The 21,178-nt window shown below is 53.2% G+C and overlaps 1 protein-coding gene across 5 annotated transcripts in view; it reads left to right on the forward strand.

The window, feature by feature from the left end:
• MAP7D1 (MAP7 domain containing 1) overlaps positions 1–6,839 on the forward strand; it is a 22,783-nt gene extending 15,944 nt beyond the window's left edge. The window contains exons 6-18 of one of the 5 annotated variants that reach the window (XM_021684206.2): positions 1,421–1,531; positions 2,685–2,807; positions 2,904–3,070; positions 3,164–3,306; positions 3,836–4,161; positions 4,437–4,614; positions 4,703–4,841; positions 4,969–5,073; positions 5,322–5,375; positions 5,537–5,579; positions 5,682–5,772; positions 5,874–6,067; positions 6,251–6,839. In XM_021684206.2, coding sequence (XP_021539881.1) covers positions 1,421–1,531; positions 2,685–2,807; positions 2,904–3,070; positions 3,164–3,306; positions 3,836–4,161; positions 4,437–4,614; positions 4,703–4,841; positions 4,969–5,073; positions 5,322–5,375; positions 5,537–5,579; positions 5,682–5,772; positions 5,874–6,067; positions 6,251–6,261 — 1,685 coding nt within the window. In that variant the 3' untranslated portion in view covers positions 6,262–6,839. Of the gene's footprint in view, positions 1–1,420; positions 1,532–2,684; positions 3,071–3,163; positions 3,307–3,835; positions 4,162–4,436; positions 4,615–4,702; positions 4,842–4,968; positions 5,074–5,321; positions 5,376–5,536; positions 5,580–5,681; positions 5,773–5,873; positions 6,068–6,250 lie in introns of all 5 variants that reach the window. The other 4 variants (XM_044914480.1, XM_021684205.2, XM_021684209.2 and 1 more) reach the window with 4 other exon arrangements.
• Positions 6,840–21,178: the final 14,339 nt, after the last annotated feature.

Here is a 21,178-nt window from a genome sequence, read left to right on the forward strand (position 1 = left end):
GGGGGGGGGGGGGGGGGGGGGGGGGGGGGGGGGGGGGGGGGGGGGGGCGAGGCAGGGGCCTGATGAGTGGGGCCAGGGAGGAGCTTCGGTGCCAACAGGTGGCAGCCCCCTGCAGCAGCAGGTATGCCTTGCTTCATGGGACTTGTGTCTTCTGGAATGGTCTTGTAAACCAAGCTGTCCCTTCCCAAGGACTTCTGCTATCAAGTCAGAGGTGAATTCTCTTCATTTGGTTTGCTCTTCAAACCGCTGTCGTTTTAGATGAGCCTCTTTGTTCCCGTTATTACTATTAGTCGATGATACAGAAAAGAACACTTTAATGCCCTGCAGACACTGGGTATTTAAGAAAACTGTCGCCCCCTTGTGAACTTGTCTTGGGAGGTAGATGTGTGTGTCTCTGAGTTTTCTTCATGTAGGGCCATCAGGATCTGGGTCTGATTCTTGGCTGGCATGTATGTCCCCTTGTGTTTGGATGTCTTTATGTAAATGGCAAAGTTCAATATTTCCAGCTGTGTTCCTTTCAGTGTACGTGCTCATGGATCTGTGTGTTGTGTGTCTTAGTACGTGTTTGCCTTGGTGTGTCTGTGGCTTTGTGTACCTCAGTGAGGGCCTCCGAGTCAGACAGAATTGGGTGAGGACCCCAGCTCTGGCACGTGCAGTGTGACCTCTAACCTCTCGATGTGAGTCTCCTCATCTGTAAAATGGGGATAACCATACTACTTGCCTCCGAGGTTGTAGGTAGATGTTTGGGAGGATCAAGTGAGGTAACATGTGTGTGGTGCCCAGCACGGTGCCTGGTACGTGGTAAGCAGCCAACAAACGTCAGCCATTACAGATATCGTGATGAAGTTGTCTCGATGGGTTTGTGCCTGTGTGCATCCGGGTCTGACACATTGTCTGTTAGTGTTTGTGTTTCTGGGTCTGTGCATGTCTGCACACACGTATGCATGTGGAACTGTGCCTTTTACTCTCTATGCCCGTGCCCGCATGTCTTTGTCTTTGTGTGCCCCTATGGATGTGTGGGTTTGTGGGACCGTGACTGTGGTTCTTCTGTTGAGGACTGTCTCTGCACTTGTCCCAGTACGTGGGGCTTGTAGCCGTAGCGCCTTGGCGGGGCAGTGCCAGCAAGTGCCGAGGCTGGGTGGCTGTGGGGGAGCGCCCAGCCCTAGGGAATGGCTTCCTGGCCAGGAGGTGCTCCATCCCCTCCGTCTGTTCCTTCTCCATCAGCTCCCCCAATCCAGGTTGTCTCTGGTCCCTTATCCTCCCCCTCCTCCCAGAGCCAAGTCTGCCTCCGCCTCTCCTTCCTAGCCTGCCCACTCCTCCCTCTCCCACCCTGCCCGCGGAGCATCCTGCATGGAAGGCCTCAGTGCCCCCCCTGGCTCCTGTCCGGCCCGGCCCTAATGCCGTGTCTTTTCCCCTCCAGGTGGGAGCAGGTGCTCTGTGTCGGCAGTAAACCTGCCTAAACACGTGGACTCTATAATCAACAAGCGGCTCTCAAAGTCCTCTGCCACGCTCTGGAACTCCCCCAGTAGAAGTAAGAGAAGGCCCAGCCCCCTCCCTCCAGAGCCCCTTGTAGCCCCCCACCAAGCCTCCTCCAGAGCTCAGCAAGAACTCCAGGTTCCAGGACCCCTCACATACGCCAGGTCACCATCCCCACTCTACCCCACTCAGTGCTCTGTGCCCCTCAGGGGAGCTGGTGGTGGCGTCTGGGTCTGGACCCTGAGGACAGAGGTGTGCCCTGCAGGGGAGAAGAACAGAGACAAAGGGCAGTGTCCCAGCAGACAGAAAGCCTGGCTGGGGCCTCAACAGCAGGTGGAGGTGGGGGTGGGGGTGGGGTTGGGGGTAGGGATGGAGAGTGGGAATGGGCAGGCAGCCTCATCTCCAACCACTGAGCTGGCCTCGGCTAGCCTTAGGCAGGTGGCCTTGTGCCTGAGCACCAGACTAGCCTGGGTGCTGTGTGTGCAGAGGGGGCCCCTTATTCCAGGTCCACCCTGGAGGGCCCAAGCAACCCCACACCCTCTCTGCCTTCAGAGCCCTAGCCGGGGCTTTCGCTGGCTCCAGAGTTGTGGCCAACCAATGTGGCATGGCCCTGTGTTCCCACCATGCCCTGGTGCTCACATGTGAAGGGGCCATGGTAGGAGTTATTTATAAGTTTCTCCAGCTTTTATTTGGTTGTTCTGTTGCCTAGCAACCAAATCAGCTGCTGTACCAACTCCACCTGACTGAGACTTAAAAATAACCCAGCAGCTGAGGGGACAGAGCAGGGTGGCCCAGGCCAGCCAGGCCCCCTAGCAACCTCCATCTGGCCTGGGACACCCCTCAGTTAGGAGCACAAGGACCCTCACTGTCCCCAACCCATGGGGTCATCCTCCCCAGGCCAGCCCTCTGGTAGCAGGAGGAGCAGTGCTTTGCAGTGGGATGGGAGGAGACGGGGTCCTTCACCTAGGGAAAGTGGTAAAGGGGGCCCTCAAGCAGTGCAGGACACTGCCCTGGGAAGCCTCTCCTTGCCTGGGTCTGCAGTGGAGGTCAGGCCCCAGGGCAGACAAATGTGGCCCCACCTGACTGGGGTAAGGGTCCTGGGGGAAGCCTCCCTGGGCTTGGCACGGATGGTACCTAACAGCCCCCCTGGCTTCTGCCTGCCTGCCTAGGCCCCCAGCGGTAACCTGCTCCTGGCATTCTCCTTCTAGATCGCAGCCTGCAGCTGAGCGCCTGGGAGAGCAGCATCGTGGACCGCCTGATGACACCCACCCTCTCCTTCCTGGCACGGAGTCGCAGTGCGGTCACGCTGCCCCGCAACGGCCGGGACCAGGGTAGGGGCAGCGGCCCTGGGAGAGCCCCCACGAGGGGCGGGACAGGGGCCAGCCTCGCTCGTGGGCCGCACCCCGACCGCACTCATCCCTCTGCAGCCGTGCCGGTGTGCCCGCGCTCGGCCTCCGCCAGCCCCCTGACGCCGCCGAGCAGCGCCCCCCGAAGCGCGCACCGCTGCGCCCCCGCTGGGGAGCGCGGGGAGCGCCGCAAGCCCAGCGCTGGGAGCAGCCCGGCCCAGGTCCGCCGCCGGCCGGAGGCCTCCCCGGTGAGTGCGCGCGCAGGCGCGGCGGGGAGCCGGGGCGCAGGGAGCGCGGCGCCCGTAAGCCCTGCCGCGCCTCTCCTTCCCCCTCCCCGCCAGGTGCAGAAGAAGGAGAAGAAGGACAAGGAGCGGGAAAATGAGAAGGAGAAGAGTGCCCTGGCCCGGGAGCGCAGCCTCAAGAAGCGCCAGTCCCTGCCGGCGTCTCCGCGCCCGCGCCTGTCCGCGGGCACCGCCGAGCTCAGGTGGGCACGCGCGGGGGGGCCTGCACGTCCCCGGCGTCCCCCGGCCGTTCTTTCGTGCATCCACCCATTCACAAATATTTGTTGGGCCCCCACCCCTAGAATGAAAATGAACGCTCCTTGCGGGCAGATTTTGTGTGTGTGTTTTGATGGCTGAAGTAGCCTAGCACCTAGAACGGTGCCTGGCATCTGGTAAGCCCTGGCCAAAAATACCTGCTGAATGAGTGAACTGGACCTGCCCGGTCCTGTTCTGGCCGCTGAGGACACGTTGGGGAGCCCAGCCAGGCCTCAGTTCTTGCTCTCATTTACTGAGATGGACATTAATCTAAGACTCACAAATGAATATGTGACTACAAACTGGGACATATGCTCTAAAAGGAAATAATCTGGTTCTGTGAGAGCCTGTACGGTGGGGAGAGCTGAGCTACCCTGGGGGGGGGGGGGGGATACTTCCCTGAGGGAATGACACGCTCAGAGGGTGTGTACGTGTGTGGACGCTGTGCTCAAAGCCTAACTTTTCCTTTTCTCTCAGTCCCAAGGCCAAGGCCCAGCCATCCTCCCCCACATCCTGGCACAGGCCTGCCTCTCCCTGCCCCAGCCCAGGGCCAGGCCACGCTCTACCCCCCAAACCACCATCCCCTCGGGGCACCACTGCATCACCCAAGGGGCGGGTTCGGAGGAAGGAGGAGGCCAAGGAGAGCCTCAGTGCTACAGGACCTGTGGACAAGAACCAGAGCAAGAGCAAGACCAGTGAGGAGAAGGAGCCAGCAGCCCCAGCCTCACCAGCACCCTCGCCTGTGCCCTCCCCCACCCCAGCTCAGCCTCAGAAGGAGCAGCCCACAGCCGAGATCCCTGCAGGTGGGCTGGGCAAGGGAAGCCCACTTTGCCTGTGTGGGAGACATGGTCAGAGATAGGGGCCTAGAGGTGCCTGGGGACTGGGTGTTGGAGGCTCAGGCCCTCGGCAGGTCCAGGCCCAGAACACAGGCCAGAGGGGAGCACTACACACCACCTGAGTCCATGGCAGAAGTTGGGTGGGTGGGTCGCCCTGAGGTCCAAGAAGCTCGGGGCAGGCAGTGGTGATGGCGGTGCGTGAGCTGGTGTGTGCTGACTCCTGGTCCTGGATCCCACTCCAGATACTGCTGTCCTGACCTCACCCCCAGCTCCTGCTCCACCAACGACCCCTAGCAAACCCATGGCTGGCACCACAGACCGAGAGGAGGCCACTCGGCTCCTGGCTGAGAAGCGGCGCCAAGCACGGGAGCAGCGGGAGCGCGAAGAACAGGAGCGGAGGCTACAAGCGGAAAGGGACAAGTAAGTGCGCCCTTGGGGACTGAAGGGGGCCCTTACGGAGGCTGCGGGAGAAGCGCAGGACGGAGCCCGAGTTTCCTCTGTGCCCCAGGCGCATGCGGGAGGAGCAGCTCGCGCGGGAGGCCGAGGCTCGGGCCGAGAGGGAGGCGGAGGCCCGGAGGCGGGAGGAGCAGGAGGCCCGAGAGAAGGCGCAGGCGGAGCAGGAGGAACAGGAGCGGCTGCAGAAGCAGGTGCCCACCCACCCCCGCCCTGCCCCCCCGCGGGTGGGTGCAGGCGCCTCCTGGGGGCGGGCTGGGGGCCGGCCCGGAGGGAAGGCGGGGGATCCCGCTGCTTAGAGCTCGCGGGGGTCCTTGGCAGAAAGAAGAGGCCGAAGCTCGGTCCCGGGAAGAAGCGGAGAGGCAGCGTCTGGAGCGGGAAAAGCACTTCCAGCGGGAGGAGCAGGAGCGGCAAGAGCGCAAAAAGGTCTGCAGAGCAGTGCGGGGCTTCCGTGGGCGGGGCCGTGCTCTGCGCTGGGTTCCCGCTTCAGTTACCGGCCAGTGGAGGCTGGGGCGGTGGGCCCTGCCTTGGGCTTGTAAAGGGTCGGGTCGAGAAGGAGTTGGAGTGAGTGCTGGTTCCTGGCCTGGGAAGGACATTCAGGACAGGGGCTGGCTGGTGGGAGGTTTCCACGTAGGGCAGGACTTGGGCCTAACTGATGTGGGGCCTCCAAACAGCGTCTGGAGGAGATAATGAAGAGGACTCGGAAGTCAGAAGCTGCTGAAACCAAGGTCAGGATTCCCCAAAGGCAGTGTTGGGGGTGAGGAACAGAGCTGGGGCGCGTGGGAGGGGGGCCACTCAGGGTCTGGGCCGGGAGAGAGGAGAAGTCAGCACCAGAACCGGGTGGGAGCCAAATAGCCCTTGAGTCTGACTGCTCTTCAATTCCAAGCAGAAGCCGGACAGGAAGGAGGCACAAGCCAACAATTTCAGCCCAGGTAAAGGCCCTGTTCCCCTCATCTCCATGCCCTTAGCCACCCACCCTCAAACTTCCTCCTCTCCCTAGCTCCTAACTGATGGGCCTTCCTTCCCTGTGACAGAGCCTGTGAAAGCCGGGGAGGCTCGGCCCCTGGGGCTGCAGAAGGAGGCAGTGCAGAAAGAGGAGCTGGCCCCCCAGGAGCCTCAGTGGAGGTACCAGTTACCCTGAGCGGGGAGGCAGGATCACACTGGAGCTGTGGGGTGCCTGGGTGGTCTTGGGGTGGAGTGCCTAAGTGTTGGCCCTGCATCCACAGCCTGCCAAGCAAGGAGTCGCCAGGGTCCCTGGTGAATGGCCTACAGCCTCTCCCTGCACACCAGGAGAATGGCTTCTCCCCTAAGGGGCCCTCTGGGGACAAGAGTCTGGGCCGAACGCCAGAGGCACTCCTGCCCTTCGCAGAGGCAGAAGCCTTCCTCAAGAAAGCTGTGGTACAGCCCCCACAGGTCACAGGTAGGGATTCCTGACTCCTGGACCCCTGCCTGCCCTCCCAGCAGCCTTCTCCAGACTCCCCAGCCCTGCCCTTTCTTCCAGCTCTGCCAGAGGCCCTGTCACACTCCACCCTGAAGACCCCCAGACATCTGGGCTTGGAGGCATGGTTTGCCTTGACTGTTTCCCCCCCTGCTTTTTTCCCAGAAGTCCTTTAGGAGGTTGCCTTGGATCCAGGTGCAGCTGAGGGATCCTCTGCATCATCTACCAGGACGTCCGCAAGAGAAAGAGACAGAACAAAGCCAGAAGTGGCCTGGGCCCCTGGGGGTGGGTCCTCTGTTATTTTTAATCTGCACCTTATAGACTGATGTCTCTTTGGCCGGAGCCAGATCCTGCCCCTCAGTGCATTCGTGTGCTCACATGCGCGCCCCCCCCCCCCCATACACACACATACACTCACAGCCTCTCTGGCCTCCTCCCTTGGGGAGGGGCCACCTGTAGTATTTGCCTTGGTTTGGTGGGGTACAGTGGATGTGAATACTGTAAATAGCTTGTGTTCAGACTCCTCTGCGTGGAGGGGGCGGGTGCAGGCGGCAGACCCTCCCAAGACTCCCTGGGGTGATCTTCCTCTCTCTATTTAACTGTAACTGAGGGGGAACCCAGGTCTGGGATGGGCACCTTGGGCCACAGGATACTGGTTGCTTTAGGGGTACCCATGCCCCCTGCCCTCGCCTGGAATCAGTGTTATTGCATCTGATCAAACTTCTCCAGAAATAAAGTGAGAATAATTCTGCCAGTCCTGTCTATCCTTGGGGCTGGTGGTGGGTGGGAGCAGGTGGCCTCCTGCCTTCTAAGAACTTAAGGAGCCAGGGCCTGGTGATATCTGCCCCTATCCAGTACTAGTTCTAGAGCTCCTGCATGTGGTCTCCATCTTGTACTGAATTCATTCATTTAACAAATATGGTACCAGGCAGTGGACTACGTTGTAGGGATGCAGTAGTAGGAAAAGATGTAGCCTCTGTTCTCACAGGGTTTACAGTCTAGCAGGTGAGTGTCATAGACACTCAGTTGCTTGCTTAACATCCATTCCCATTTGCCCAAATGATTTTGTTCAAGTGGCCATCTTCCTCCTGGATCCCCCCCACCCCCCACCTCCGTGCTTCAGCAGAGGTAGATCCTAGGCCTAGGGGTGAATCATGATTGTAATGAGGCAAAAATGATGGTCCCCAACCCCTCATGAATGACTGGTTTAGGTACAGGCATGCGACCCAACTGTGGTCAGCAGATATAAAGAAAAGCCTCTTGGGCTTCTAGGAGAGGCCCCTGGGGCTGCAGAAGGAGGCAGTGCAGAAAGAGGAGCTGGCCCCCCAGGAGCCAGCTGGCCCCCCAGGAGCCTCACTCTTGGAGAAAAAAAATGAGGCCCTCCCAGCGTCCCGCACCTCCTCGTGTTCACACCCTGTGTAGTCCCTTTCCAGGCTGTAGCAGGGCTGGGCTGAGTGACCGACAGAACACAGCCGAAGCGGTGGCATGTCACGTGAGAGGTTAGGTCATAAAAGACACTGTAGCTTCTGTTTTGGTCACTCTCCCGCTCTTGGACCCTCTGTAGAGGAGGCCCCTGCTACACTGCAAACAGCCTGAGGGGCCCGCATGCCAAGGGACTGAAGTCCCCTGCCAATAACCACATGAATAAGCTTGGGAGCAGCTTCTCCAGCCTCAGCTAAGCCTTCAGATGACTTCAGCCCCAGCCAACAGCTTGACAGTAACCTCAGGAGAGCTCCTCGGCCAGAACCAACTAGCGAAGCCACTCCTGGGTTTCTAGCCCTCAGAAACCGTGAGATAATAAATATTGTTTTAGACAGCTAAGTTTTGTGATGATTCGTTAACACAGCAATAGTTAACTAAGACACATAACAAGAGAGAAAACTCTGCCTGTATGATATGAAGTTGACTGTGATGGCTGGAGTTGCTGCATCCATCCTGCTGACCAACCTGAGGACAAAGCCAACATCAAGGGTGGCAGAGCAGGGAGATGCGGAGAACCTAGGTCCTTGAGAAGACCACTGAGTTAACCAACCCCAAATCCAGTCCTACCCCCAGACAACTTACTGTTTAAGCCAGTGGAGCTGGCTTTTCTGTTTGATGTAACCAAAAGCTTCTCACTCATGCAGGGACACAGACAATAAACAAATATATACGTGCATGTCCATTTCAAAGAAGGAAATGAATTGGATGAAAGGATGAACAATACCAGGGAAACCTACTCAGAGAAGGTGTGTTCTAAAGGAGCAGCATGTAAATTTGACCTGAGGGTTGAGGAGGAGCCAGCCCTGTGAGAAAGAACAGGGAGAAGAGATGCAGAGGGAGGGGTCAGTGTGTGGAAAGCCCTCAAGGAGTAGGGGCAGGAGCAGGGTTGCTGGGGAGAGCTTGGGTGGGGTGGGAGAGGTGGGCGGAGCCAAGTCTCAGGTGTGGGATCAGGAGCCCCAAGGAGGGACTAATAGCTTCTTGGCCCTCTCCATGGTGAGAGCTCCTTTTCACACACCACCCCCCCATCCCCAGCTCATCATATTCACACCGAGGCACCGACATTTCCCTGGCGGCAGTGCCCTCCAAACACTCTTGCAAGGGAATAATTTACTCATTTCTTTATTCATTCAGTATAGTGTGGAGCACCAGTTAAGCACCAGAGCAATACGATGCTAAGCAAAAAACCAGTAATAGAAGCTCCTTGTGGGGGGCGCCTGGGTGGCTCAGTTGGTTGAGCCACTGCCTTCGGCTCAGGTCATGATCCTGGAGTCCCGGGATCGAGTACCGCATGGGGCTCCCTGCTCGGTGGGGAGTCTGCTTCTCCCTCTGACCCTCCCCACTCTCATGTGCTCTCTCTCATTCTTGCTCTCTAATAAATAAATAAATCTTAAAAAAAAGAAAAAAAGAAGCTCCTTGTGGGGAAGGTGGGTATTAACTAAATCACCACACAAATACAAAAATAGGAAATGTGGTAAGTGCCATGAAGACTGAATATAGAAAGCGATAAAAGCATCAAACAGAGGAACCAAAGTAGGGGGTCAGATAAGATACCCCTGAATAAATGGTGTTTCATTTGAGATCTGGCTGGTGAGCAGGTACTGACTGGGCAAAGTCAGGAATGTGGAGAAAGGAGAGAGAAGCACTTTCCAGACAAGGGGGAGGGAAAGCATGTGCAAAGGCCCTGCAGGGAAAGGAGGACCTGGGGGATTGTCAGCAGATCTGAAGGAGTCTGTTTTTACTCACCACAAAATCCTCAGGCCTGGTACAATAGGCACTCAATATTTGTTGAATTAAGAAATGTCTGTTGAGGAGGTGGGGCTTGGCATGAGGTGAGCCAGACTGTGCAAGTCCTTGTAAGGCTGGGTCAGGAGTTTGGATTTTATTCCAAGGGCCATGGGGAGGCCGCTGAAGGCTGTGAAACAGGGTGGGAAGGGTGACATGGTCAGACTGGCATTTTTATTAGACCACTCTTGCTCTTGGCTGGGAAACCGGTAGAGGCTTGACTGTAAACTGGGAGACCAGTGAAGAAGTGATTGCCAAGGTCCAGAGAGGAGATGATACAGTCTTAGCATCTGGAAATAGAGATGGAGAGAGATGTGCAACATTCATTTGCTTATTTATTCAAGAAACATTGAGCCCCCTAGTATGTGCCAGGTACATGGGTGCTGGAGACTTGCAGTGAGTAAAAACTGACACGGTCCTTACCTCCACGGGACTTGTAGTCTAGTAGAAAAAACAGACATTATTTAATACTGCAAACAAATCAACAATTACAGCTATGACAAATATGTGAAGGAGCAGTACTTGGTTCTAGGGGTCAGTCATAAGGGATCTGACCTGGTCAGGGAGGTCAGGGAGGGTGTCCCTGAGAAAGCAATGCTGGAGCCTCGGTCTGAAGGAGTAGCAGTTAACAAGGCAGAAGGGGGGTGGGATTCCAGGCAGAGGAAGAAACAGCATGTGCAAAGGCCCTGTGACAAGCACGGCCCATGTAGTTGGAACAAAGAGAGAGGGCGGGTAGTGCCAGAGATGTAGGAAGGACCAGCCATGCAGGACCCTGTGGGCCATGCTAAGAGTTTGGTCTTTATTGCAAGAGCGCTAGGAAGCTCGAGAAAGATTTCAGCAGGTGAGCAACATGACCAGATTGATGATTTGAAAAGATTATCAGGGCTACCACCTGGTGAAGGAATTGAGAGGAGAGGGGAAGAGACACAGTAGGGAGTCGAGGCAAGAACACCAACTCTGATGAGAGAGGATGAGCAATTGGCCAGTGAGTGGTGGAAACCGGGACACGAGGGGAGAAAAAATGGATTGGCCACAGGGAATGAAAAAGAAAGGTGTCAAGGATGATTCTAAGCTTTCCAGGTTAAATAACCAGATGGATACTGGGCTCTTCGTTGAGAGAGGGAACTCGGGAAGAGAGCCAGGTTTAGGGGGACACATCACGGGTTTGACCTGGAAGTCGGTGGATAACAATTTCTTGTACGGGGCTCAAGGGGGTGGGTCTGATGCCACAGGCTGGGCGGGAGGAGCCAGGAGGGCTGGAGGCAAGAGTGTGGGGGAAGTTCCAGCGGGGGGCAGTGTTCAGGAGCCTGAGGTCTTCCGGGAAGTCCTGGGCCAGGGCGGGCTTTGGAAGAACCGGCCCAGACTGCAGGGAGGCTGGCCTCCGGTGTCTTTCCTGGATTCCCGTCGGAGACTTAGGAATGTCCGGTCCGCTCCAGGCCCTGAGCGAACCTGGAAATGGAGGGGGAAGGCAGCGGCCCTCCGCTCGGGAGAGCCCTCCCCTTCTCCAACAGGGCCAGACAAGGCAGGGCCCGAAGGAGGCAACGAGTGCCCTTTCCTCCGCGTCCCAGCCAACCGCCAACGCTCCCGATCTCCGGCTCTCTTACAAAACTGCCCCCAACACACACCCTTTCTTTACCAGGGCTCCCCAGCTCCACGGCTTCCGTCTGGGTGGGCCTCCTTCAAAGGAGCAGTCCCTCCAACCCCACCCGGGCCCCGGCCTCCCCAGGAACGGGCATCTGGCGCCCCCTCCCGGTTAAACGAGCACATGGGCAAGCTAGGTGAGGTCGGAGCTGCCCCGACTGGACGGCGCCGGGCTGTGGCGCGGGGGTGTCCTGGCGGAGAGGTCTGGAAGTGTGTGTCCAGGCCTGGCCACTGAGTCCCTCTGTAGCCGTGAGCAATCCCCCCGAGCTCTGTGAGCTCCAATTTCTCACCTGCTAGTGGGCTAGTGATATGGGTGAGACGTTCCTTGAGGTGACCCGTAGAATAAAAGAGTTGTTAGCTGCAAGGCCTCCTCCCCACCTTGAGGGCCCTTGACACCCTGGAGCAGCGCCACACCACCTCCTGCGTACTCCTAGCCCCTTCCTGAAAGCACTTAACTTCGAGACGGCCATGTTAGACGTGGCCAGAACTGAGCACTGGCCAGAACACTGAGCACTCACCGATTCATAGGCTCCAGTCCTTACTTCCATGGCCTAGAATTGGGGACATGTAATACAGGGTAAGAGGTCAGCGATAGAACCAAGCACAGGGTCCTATGGGAATATAAAGGAGAAGGAATTGATTCAGACTCAAAGGGGGAAAGAATGTCAGGGGAAGCTTCTTGGGAAGGTCCTTTAAATTAAGGGTTGAGAAATTAAATGCCTGTGAAGGGCAGCCCCTGGCGTTCTGCTCTGGTCCATAGTTACCAGGAGGGAAATGGATCCTGGTTTTGCTGCGAGTGGCCTACCAAACGTGGGATGATGGGGGGTGGGGGGGTCTGCCCTACCCAGGTGTGGGCAATAAAGATATATCACCTGGAGAGAATTTAAGAACCATAATAAAAATAGGGGTGTCTGGGTGGCTCAGTCGGTTAAGTGTCTGACTGTCGGTTTCATCTCAGGTTATGATCTCGGGGTTGTGAAATTAAGCCTGGGATAGGGCTTCCGGCTGGACATGGGACCTGCTTAAGATTCTCTCTCTCTCTCAAAAAAAAAAAAAACCAAAAAAAAAAAAAAAAACCCTAAAAATTGGTCAGCTTTTCATTACTACCATCCATCAGCAATTTTATTTTATTTTAATTAATTAATTAATTTATTTTGGTTGTCAAAGAGGGAGAAGCAGGCTTCCTCCTGAGCAAGGAGCCTGATGTGGGATTCCATCCCAGGACCCTGGACTCATGACCTGAGCTGAAGGCAGATGTTTAACCGACTGAGCCACCCAGGCGTCCCCATCAGCAATTTTAAACATATCAGTTTAAAAATGCTTCTGCCCCCCCCACAAAATGTTTCTTCCCCCAAAAAATATTTTATTGGCCTGAGTTCTAAATAGTTGCTACAGGGGTGCCTGGCTGGCTCAGTAGGTAGAGCATGTAACTCTTGATCTTGGGGTTGTGAGTCTGAGCCCCATGTTGGGTGTGGAGATTGCTCAAAAAAAATCTTTAGATAGTTGCTGTGGATACTGTTGAGTTTTAGTAATATATATATTAGGTTCAAATTAGCACAATTTATTACTTACTTTTGAATAAACATTGTGTTCTACATGGAAGTTAAGTAGGAGAAATTTCACTTAAATAGTCAGCTCTTGACACACACAGACTCAGATATGCACATTCACTTTGAAATCACTCAAGCTTGCTTTGGGCTTAATTGGGGTCTCCAACTCTGTGACACTCCATATTTCTGAGTTTAAACAGTAGTTTCAGAATGAATGATGACAGTCATTGTAAAGGCAAAGAAACAGAACTTAAGTTACTTCAATTCTGTCATTCTATGTGATCATTTGTGCTAATAATTTATATATTTAAAAAATTAAAAAAATATATTTAAGTAAGTTCCACACCCAACATGGGGCTTGAACTCACAACCTTGAGATTTAAAGTTGTATGCTCTACTGATTGAGCCAGCCAGGTACCCATATGTGTGTGTGTGTGTGTGTGTGTGTGTGTGTATATGTATAATTTAAAGATTTTATTGTTACGTAATCTCTACACCCAACGTGGGGCTCAAACTCACCACCCGAGATCAAGAGTTGCACTCTCCACCCACTGAGCTAGCCAGGTTCCTCTAAATTGTTACATATATTATTAAAACTCAACAATAAATAGAGTTTTGGTTTTTTTTAAAGATTTTATTTATTTATTTGACAGAGAGAGACACAGCGAGAGAGGGAACACAAGCAGAGGGAGTGGGAGAGGGAGAAGCAGGCTCCCCGACGAGCAGGGAGCCCGATGCGGGGCTCGATCCCAGGACCCTGGGACTGTGACCCGAGCCGAAGGCAGACACAACGACTGAGCCACCCAGGCGCCCCAACAATAAATAGAGTTTTGTGTTTAAATTATAACAGTGGAAACTGTAAGGTATAATATTTTTGTTTGGAAAGTGCAAATTTAGGGGCACCTGGGTGGCTCAGTTGGTTAAGCATCTGCCTTCCGCTCAGGTCATGATCTCCAGGTCCTGAGATCGAGCCCCACTTGGGGCTCCCTGCTCAAGGGGAGTCTGCTTCTTCCTCTCCCTCTGCCCCTCCCCTCACTCATGCTCTCGATCACTCTCTTTCAAATAAATAAAATCTTTAAAAAATGCAAATTTAGGGTGCCTGGGTGGCTCAGATGGTTAAGTGTCTGCCTTCGGCTCAGGTCATGATCCCAGGGTCCTGGGATCGAGTCCCACATCGGGCTCCCTGATCCTTGGGAGCCTGCTTCTCCCTCTGCCTCTCTCTCTCTCTGTTTGTCTCTCATGAATAAATAAAAATTTTTTTAAAAATGCAAATTTATTCAAACATAAAATGTTCTGCCAAATTTAAATAATATTGTAAAAGTTAAAGTTACCCTTTTTATTAATTTTTTTCAATTTTTAAAAAGGTTTTATTTATTTATTTGAGAGAGAGAGTAGGAGCTTGTTGGGGGGGGGCAGATGGAGAGGGAGAAGCAGACTCCCCCTGAGCAGGGAACCGCACATGGAGCTCGATTCTGGGACCTGGCGATCGTGAACTGAGTGGAAGGCAGACGCTTAACCGACTGAGCCACCGAGGCACCCCTCAATTTTTTCATTGTGGTAAAGTGTACATAACAGAATTGACCATTTTTCTAAGTGTAGTGTACATTCACATCAGTGTGCAACCACCACTACCATTCATCTCTAGAATTGTTCATCTTCCCAAACGGAAATTTTGATCTCACCTACTTCTGGGGCTCAAGCTACTGTCTAGGCGAGAGGCTGTATAGTGTGGTGAAGAGCATGGATCCTGGCTGGACTGCTGGGGTTCGAACCCTCGCTCTGTCACTTAGTAGTTGTGTAACCTTGGTTGTGGTAACTAACTCCTCTCCCCTGGTCTGTAAAATGGCGAGAGCAAGACACGTAGCTCACAGGGGTGTTGTAAGGAAACAATAAGCTAGTGTATGTAGAGAGCTTAGAAAACTGTCTGACAGTTGGCAAGTGCTCAATAAAGTCCCAATGAAGATAGAGTTTTTATTGCCATCTTTAGGCTGATGGCTCCCAAACGTGAACCTCCAGTCCAGACCTCTTTCCTGAGGGTGACAGCCTACGCATCTGTCTGCTGGACATCCTGGCTTGGGCGTTTTGCAAGTACCACCAATTCAACAAGTCCAAAAGTGAACTCAGTGGGGTGCCTGGGTGGCTCAGTGGGTTAAGCATCTGACTGTTGATCTCAGCTCAGGTCTTGATTTCAGGGTCATGAGTTCAAGCCGTGTTGGGGGCCATGCTGGGCGTGGAGCTTACAAAAAAAAAAAAACAAAGTGAAGTAAGAAACTCCATCCTAGAGAACACCGTCAGGATCCGATAAATAGTCCTTGAAGCCAGAAGTTACCTCAGAAGTCACTCCTCCCACTGCCTCAACTCTGAAGTATCTCTACTCTGTCCCCAGTGCCCTCACACTAGCCCAGGCCATCCTGGAGAGGCTAGCAAGGCTTCTCCTCCAACCTAGGTTCTGCCCAACAGCCACAAATCCAACCACACACTTCCCTGCTTAAATGCCTCCCGGGCCTCACTGCCCTCGGGATAAAATGCACACTGCGTAGAATGACTTCCTGGGGTTGCCCTGTGGCCCTCACATTCTTCCTCTCTTCTCTGTGTTCCCATTACCCTACATTTGTGAGTCTTCTGGGTGTTTCAGAGCCTTTTCCTAAACCGTTTCTTTGGCCTGGGACACTCTCCCCTGCCCACCCCCAGCGGCCCCCCTATCAAGGTTGGCTGATGGCTTTCAACTCTTAAATACTGCTTTTTCCAGGAGGCCTCCTTTGACCAGAGAGCTCTGTACCTACCCTAGCACAACAGAGGCTTTATTATAACTATTTGTCTATTAAATGCTCTTCTGCCAGAACTTGAGTCACAGGAATATTTCAGTTCTGTCCTTCCTAGCCCCCAGTGCCTGGCACACAGCGGATGCTGTCTGTGTGCAATAAATGTCCGACAGAGAGAAACCTGAGCAAGAGCGTGGAAGCCAGAACAGTTGGGGGAGTGAGAAAGGGAGACTAATAGGCAGGTTGTGTTTCTCTGGTGCAGGCTGAGACAGGCAGGAAGGTTGCCAAATGTCCCAGAAGCTGGACAGGAACCAGGCACTGAGCGCCTTGTATCCTGATTGGCTGGGAAGTTGGTTCTTTCTCCTACGGCATGGAAAAGCACAGAAGGGTTTGAAGCCGGAGGGTAGCATGACTGGAGGTGAAGGACCAGCCGCCCACAGGATGGAGGCAGGTGGACAAGACTGGAGGGAGGAAGACAGTTATGAGGCTGTGGCAGCAAGATGTCTCCGGAAGGAAACTGAGGAAGGGAACCAGATGGCCAAGGGACAGGGGTAGAAAAGATAATTCATTGCATGTTCTTTGTACCTATGGAAAATTTGAAGCATGGGACTGTACTATTTGGTCAAAATATCATTTCAAAGAGTGAACAAAAAGGGTATGTTGCAGTAATCTAGGCAAGAGGCGCCTGGGTGGCTCAGTTGGTTAAGCATCTGACTCTTCTTTTTTTTTTTTTTTAAGATTTTATTTATTTATTTGACAGAGAGAGACGTAGCGAGAGCAGGAACACAAGCAGGGGGAGTGGGAGAGGGAGAAGCAGGCTTCCCGCAGAGTGGGGAGCCCGATGTGGGACTCGATCCCAGGACCCTGGGATCATGGCCTGAGCCGAAGGCAGACGCTTAATGACTGAGCCACCCAGGCGCCCCTAAGCATCTGACTCTTGATTTCAGTCCAGGTTGTGAGTTCAAGCCCCACACTGGGCTCCGTGCTGGGCCTGAAGCCTACTTAAAAAAAAAGAAGAAAGAAATAATCTAGGCAAGACATGGTATCTATAATATTTGATTTATTTTGTATAGTAAACCAATGCTGGCTCCTTAAAGAAAACGAGACGATATATAAAATTAAAAATAATAAAAAATAGAATCCCCTATAGTTTCTTCTATCGAAAAGTGAGCAGTGATAGAAACGATCCCTTTTCCCCCACCTAAAGCTGCTGGAAGATAATCTTGATGAGGGCTGGGGGAGAGGCCTATCCCCTGGTGGGCTTGCTGAAAATCAAAATACAGGACCCTTGTTAAAGTAGAATTTCAGATAAACAATGAATAGTTTTTCAGTATAACTATGTTCTAAATATGGCAAGAACGTACATTTAAAAAGTCTTTGTGGTTTCTTGAAATTTAAATTTCACTGGGCATCCTGGATTTTGCCTGGCAACAATATACCCTGGCCTTTCTCTTCCCTCGGCCCATACTGCTGGTCCTTTCCCCAATTTTTATTTTAAATCCTCATTTGGATGATTTTTACTTAAAAGACATTCAAATTTGTTTTAAAATTGCCACCAGACTTTTCTGCAGGGTCCCTGGCCTCACACAGCACTGACCCTCTGGCTCCACTGGCCCAACATACAGCAGACTGGGCCCATGAAGTCCCTAAGGTGTGCCAGGGGAAGTGAGTGGAGGAACCAGGACAGACAGCTCTGGCCAGACACCAAGGGCTGGGTCCTGGGTCCTGGGTCCTGGTGATGGACACTATTAATTGAGCCTGGATACTGAGCACTGGGTTCTAAGCACAGGCTATCATGTCCTGGCTCTGAGTGCTGGGTTCTGGGTCCTGGAAACCAAGACCAGGGAGGAGGCCAGGCAGGAGTTCTTGGTCACTGAGCAAAGGAGACTGCGCTCAGCAGCAGTCATGAGCCTGGTATCTCTTACTGCTCAGGGTGGGGCCGGGGGTGAGGAGTTGCCCAGCACCCAGCTGTTTTGTAACAGCTGCTGGACTAGGCTAGAGGGGAAATTTAAGGAGCTGGGGGGTGGGGTGGGGGAGGAAAGGGGTCAGTAGACAGGGTAAGGCCACTTGGGCAGGCTGACTTAGGTCCCAGGCCCTGGGGATGAGAGCAGGCTGGAGCTCCAGGTATCTCAGAGATAGTGGGACCCTAGGGGCAGGATGGGTGGTGGGGAGAGTGAGAACCTTCAGGCTCCCTGTCTTTCCACCCTCCCTCTTTGCCAGCCTCCTGGCCTAGCTCCCAGGCCAAGGCAGCTGGAGTGATTAGTGTGGGCGAGGGAGTAGGAATGCCAGAGGCTTGTCTCATGTCTCAGAACACCAGGATCTGGCTAGAGCAGTTGGCACAACTGAGATGAGGAAGAGGGGCCACAAAATAAGCAGAGATAAACAGGGTGGACAGCAGAGACAGACCAGAGAAGCAGGACAAGATGCAGAGTGAGAGACTGAATGCCACGTGGAGAAATGGGCGGTGGTGGAGGGAGGCATCAGAAGCTCCCGGGGAAGCAGACCTTCTCTTTATCTCTTCTTAGACCCAGCCAGGTCTGAATGTCTCCCCACTGGGGCCCCTATCCCAAGGCTTCTCAACCTCAGCCCTATTGATGTTTGGGGCAGGATAATTCTTTGATGGGGTGTGTGTGTGGGGGGGTGCTGTCCTGTGCACTGTAGGATATTTAGTTGCTGCTAGACCCCTCTGCCTGCCAGATGCCACTATACCCTCTCCCCCCAAGTCGTCACAACCAAAAATGTCTCTTAGATATTGCCAAATGTTCCCTGGGGAAGGGTTGAATCATTATATTGTGTACCTGAAACTAACATTACACTGTATGTTAACTAACTGGAATTTGAGTAAAAACTTAGGGAAGAAAACCAACAAAACAGTGGAGGTGCCTGGTCTCTTGATCTCATCTCAGGTCCTGATCTCAGTGAGTTCAAGCCCCGTTTTGGGCTCCGTGCTGGGCGTGGAGCCTACTTAGAATTAAAAAAAAAAAAAAGTTCCCTGGGGAGGAATTGCCCCAACTGACAATCTTCCCTGCTCCCAAGTAGATCTCTGTGTGCTTGCAACTCCTGGTTTCTGGCTGGTTCTCCCATCAGCCTTTGTGCCCCCCCTTCCCCCCGAACAGGGCTTCAACTGTCTGCCTGGGGGCCAGGGAAACCGGGAGGGTTGCTGAGACTAAAGCAGCAGTGAAAAGAGTCCCTGCCCTCGTGGCATTCCTGGTGCTATTCCATCGGGAAGGCACCACAGGAGCGTCTTAGGGTGCGCGAGAGGGTGCTTTGTGAGTGGGTGTGCGCGCTTGTCTCTACAGGAGGAGGGAGAAACGAGCCCCCAGGTACACCTGGACTAGGTATTTGTAGCAAGTATGCATGTTATCCACAATGCTCAGATGTAAGACGTGTCACATTTATTTATTTCTCTATATCCCATTATCTGCTCCAAATCCCATCCCTGCCCTCGAGGCAGCCAGGCTGGCGGGAAATTCAATCATAGTCATTCATATTTGGGGAATCCTCTACCCAGTGGTGTGCTGGTAAATGTTTACAAACGGTTGAGGGTGGGTGGTGCTAGGAAGAGACTTAATTTGTAACATTTGCCAGTCGCCGTGGTATAAATCCCGCCGGCCGCGGCGGGCCACGGACTGCAAGCTGCCAGCATGACGTCACCAGAGGAGATGCTGTGAAGAGGTGCAGCTGTGCAGCATGATGCCACGTTAAAACCGTCCAGACGTGAATAACCCCAGGGCGCGGGTGATAGCGGGCCGCACTGAAACGATTAGGAAGTGATGCACTTCGAATGCTATTACCTTTTATTTTTTTATTTTTTAAAGATTTTATTTATTTATTTGACAGAGAGAGGCAGAGTGAGAGAGGGAACGCAAGCAGGGGAAGTGGGAGAGGGAGAAGCAGGCTCCCCGATGAGCAGGGAGCCCGATTCGGGGCTTGATCCCAGGACCCTGGGATCATGACCTGAGCGGAAGGCAGACGCTTAACGACTGAGCCACCCAGGTGCTCTGTTATTACCATTTAATACATTTTATTTAACTGCAACTTTATATAATTTAATTTTTGATAATGTCCCCACCCCTCCTAAGCACTATGTATAATTCCTGAGGGTGTGTCCAGTCCAGAACATTCAGGGGAGGACTTAATCAGAAATTAATTTCGCTCTATCCTCATGAATCTGTTTGGCGTTGCCCCAGTGGTCTTTTGCTGTGACTCCCAAGCCACCACACTCAGCACAAGCACACCCATCCCTTCCCCAGAAACACGGGCTCTGCAGGCCCATCAGAGGTCCTGGGAGATCTGAGTGGGAGTGCTGCAAAGTCTTACTCAAGGAAAGACAGCTGTGTCAGCAAAGACGCCCAGACCCCGGTTCACTTTCCCAGGCTTGGGAAACCTCTTCCCAGCTCCTCTAATGGGCCACTTCTGCCCCTCCCGAGCCTGGGAGCCCTGTGCTCTGGAATAACCCAGATCCCTGTCTCCTAGAGCCCGGGCTTTGGTAAACAAAAGCCCTGGCTGAGGGATGTCTTGTGGTGCCTGGCAACCTCTGCTTTTGGCCTGGCAACCCCAAAGCTTTTAACAGCCTGGGTCCCCACCCCCAGGCAAAAAGGAGGAAATCTACCCACAGCACGGAGACCAAAATGCAAATCACAACCTCTGCAGCGTAGTCAGACCACTGTGCTGGCAACAACCAGCTGAGGCACCAACCAAGCAAAGGGAGAGATTCTAGCTAGACTTCAAGAAAGACCTCCGAACCTGCCTGGAGACTGTGAGGGTAAGTAGTGTCCTCTCCAGGTTGTCCCAGCAACCACTCCAAGCTGACCTTGTCGTCCATGCTCACGTAACATCTTCTGATAGCTCCCTATCAACTGAAGATGAAGTCACATTAATAGCTGAGTGCCTGGACCTTGTAAGATAGGAGTTGTCCTATTTATAGACAAGAAAACTGAGGCTCAGAGAGGTTAAGTCACTTACCTAAAGGCACACAGCTAAATGAGTAGTTGAGGCTGGAATATGACCTCAGATCTGACTCCAAAGCCTGTGTTCTTTGCACTGTGTGACCCCATCTCTCATCCCCATCTGACCCTAATATACCTCTGCAGTATCCCCCAACTGCAGGAGGTCCACCACCTCCCCATAACAGGGACTGGGGAAAAGAGGTCGAGCACGAATTCATTGATAAGTTGCCAAATAAAAACCTTGTGTTAGTTACTGCTGACCAGACCGTAGGATATTTAATTAATTAATTTTTAAAGATTATTTATTAATTATTTGAGAGAGAGAGAGAGCGTGAAGGGGGGCAGGGGCAGAGGGAGAGAGAGAATCTCAAACAGACTTCTCACTGAGTGCAGAGCCTGATGCTGGCCTCGATCTCACAACCCTGAGATCACGAGCTGAGCCAAAATCAAGAGTCGGATGCTCAACTGACTGAGCCAGCCAAGCGCCCCTATTTATTTATTTACTTTAAAAAATATTTATTTATTTTTAAATATTTTATTTATTTATTTGTCAGAGAAAGAGAGCACAGGCAGCAGGAACGGCAGGCAGAGGGAGAAGCAGGCTCCCTGATGTGGGACTCAATCCCAGGACTCTGGGTTCATGACCTGAGTCGAAGGCAGACGCTTAACGGACTGAGCCACCCAAACGTCCCTAAAAATATTTATTTATTTAAATGATCTCTACACCCACGTGGGGCTCAAACTCATGCCCATGTGCTCTTCTGACTGAGCCAGCCAGGAGCCCCAAGACCATAGAATACTTTAAGGGTCAGTGTCACTGAACTTTTGTCTAAGCAAGATAAAGGATTTCTCAGCTTCGGCACTATTGATATTTTGGACAGGATTATTCTTTGTTGGGAGGGGCTGTCCTGTAGGCTATAGGATGTT

Source organism: Neomonachus schauinslandi, chromosome 4 (assembly GCF_002201575.2).
Source record: "Neomonachus schauinslandi chromosome 4, ASM220157v2, whole genome shotgun sequence".
NCBI lineage: Eukaryota > Metazoa > Chordata > Mammalia > Carnivora > Phocidae > Neomonachus > Neomonachus schauinslandi.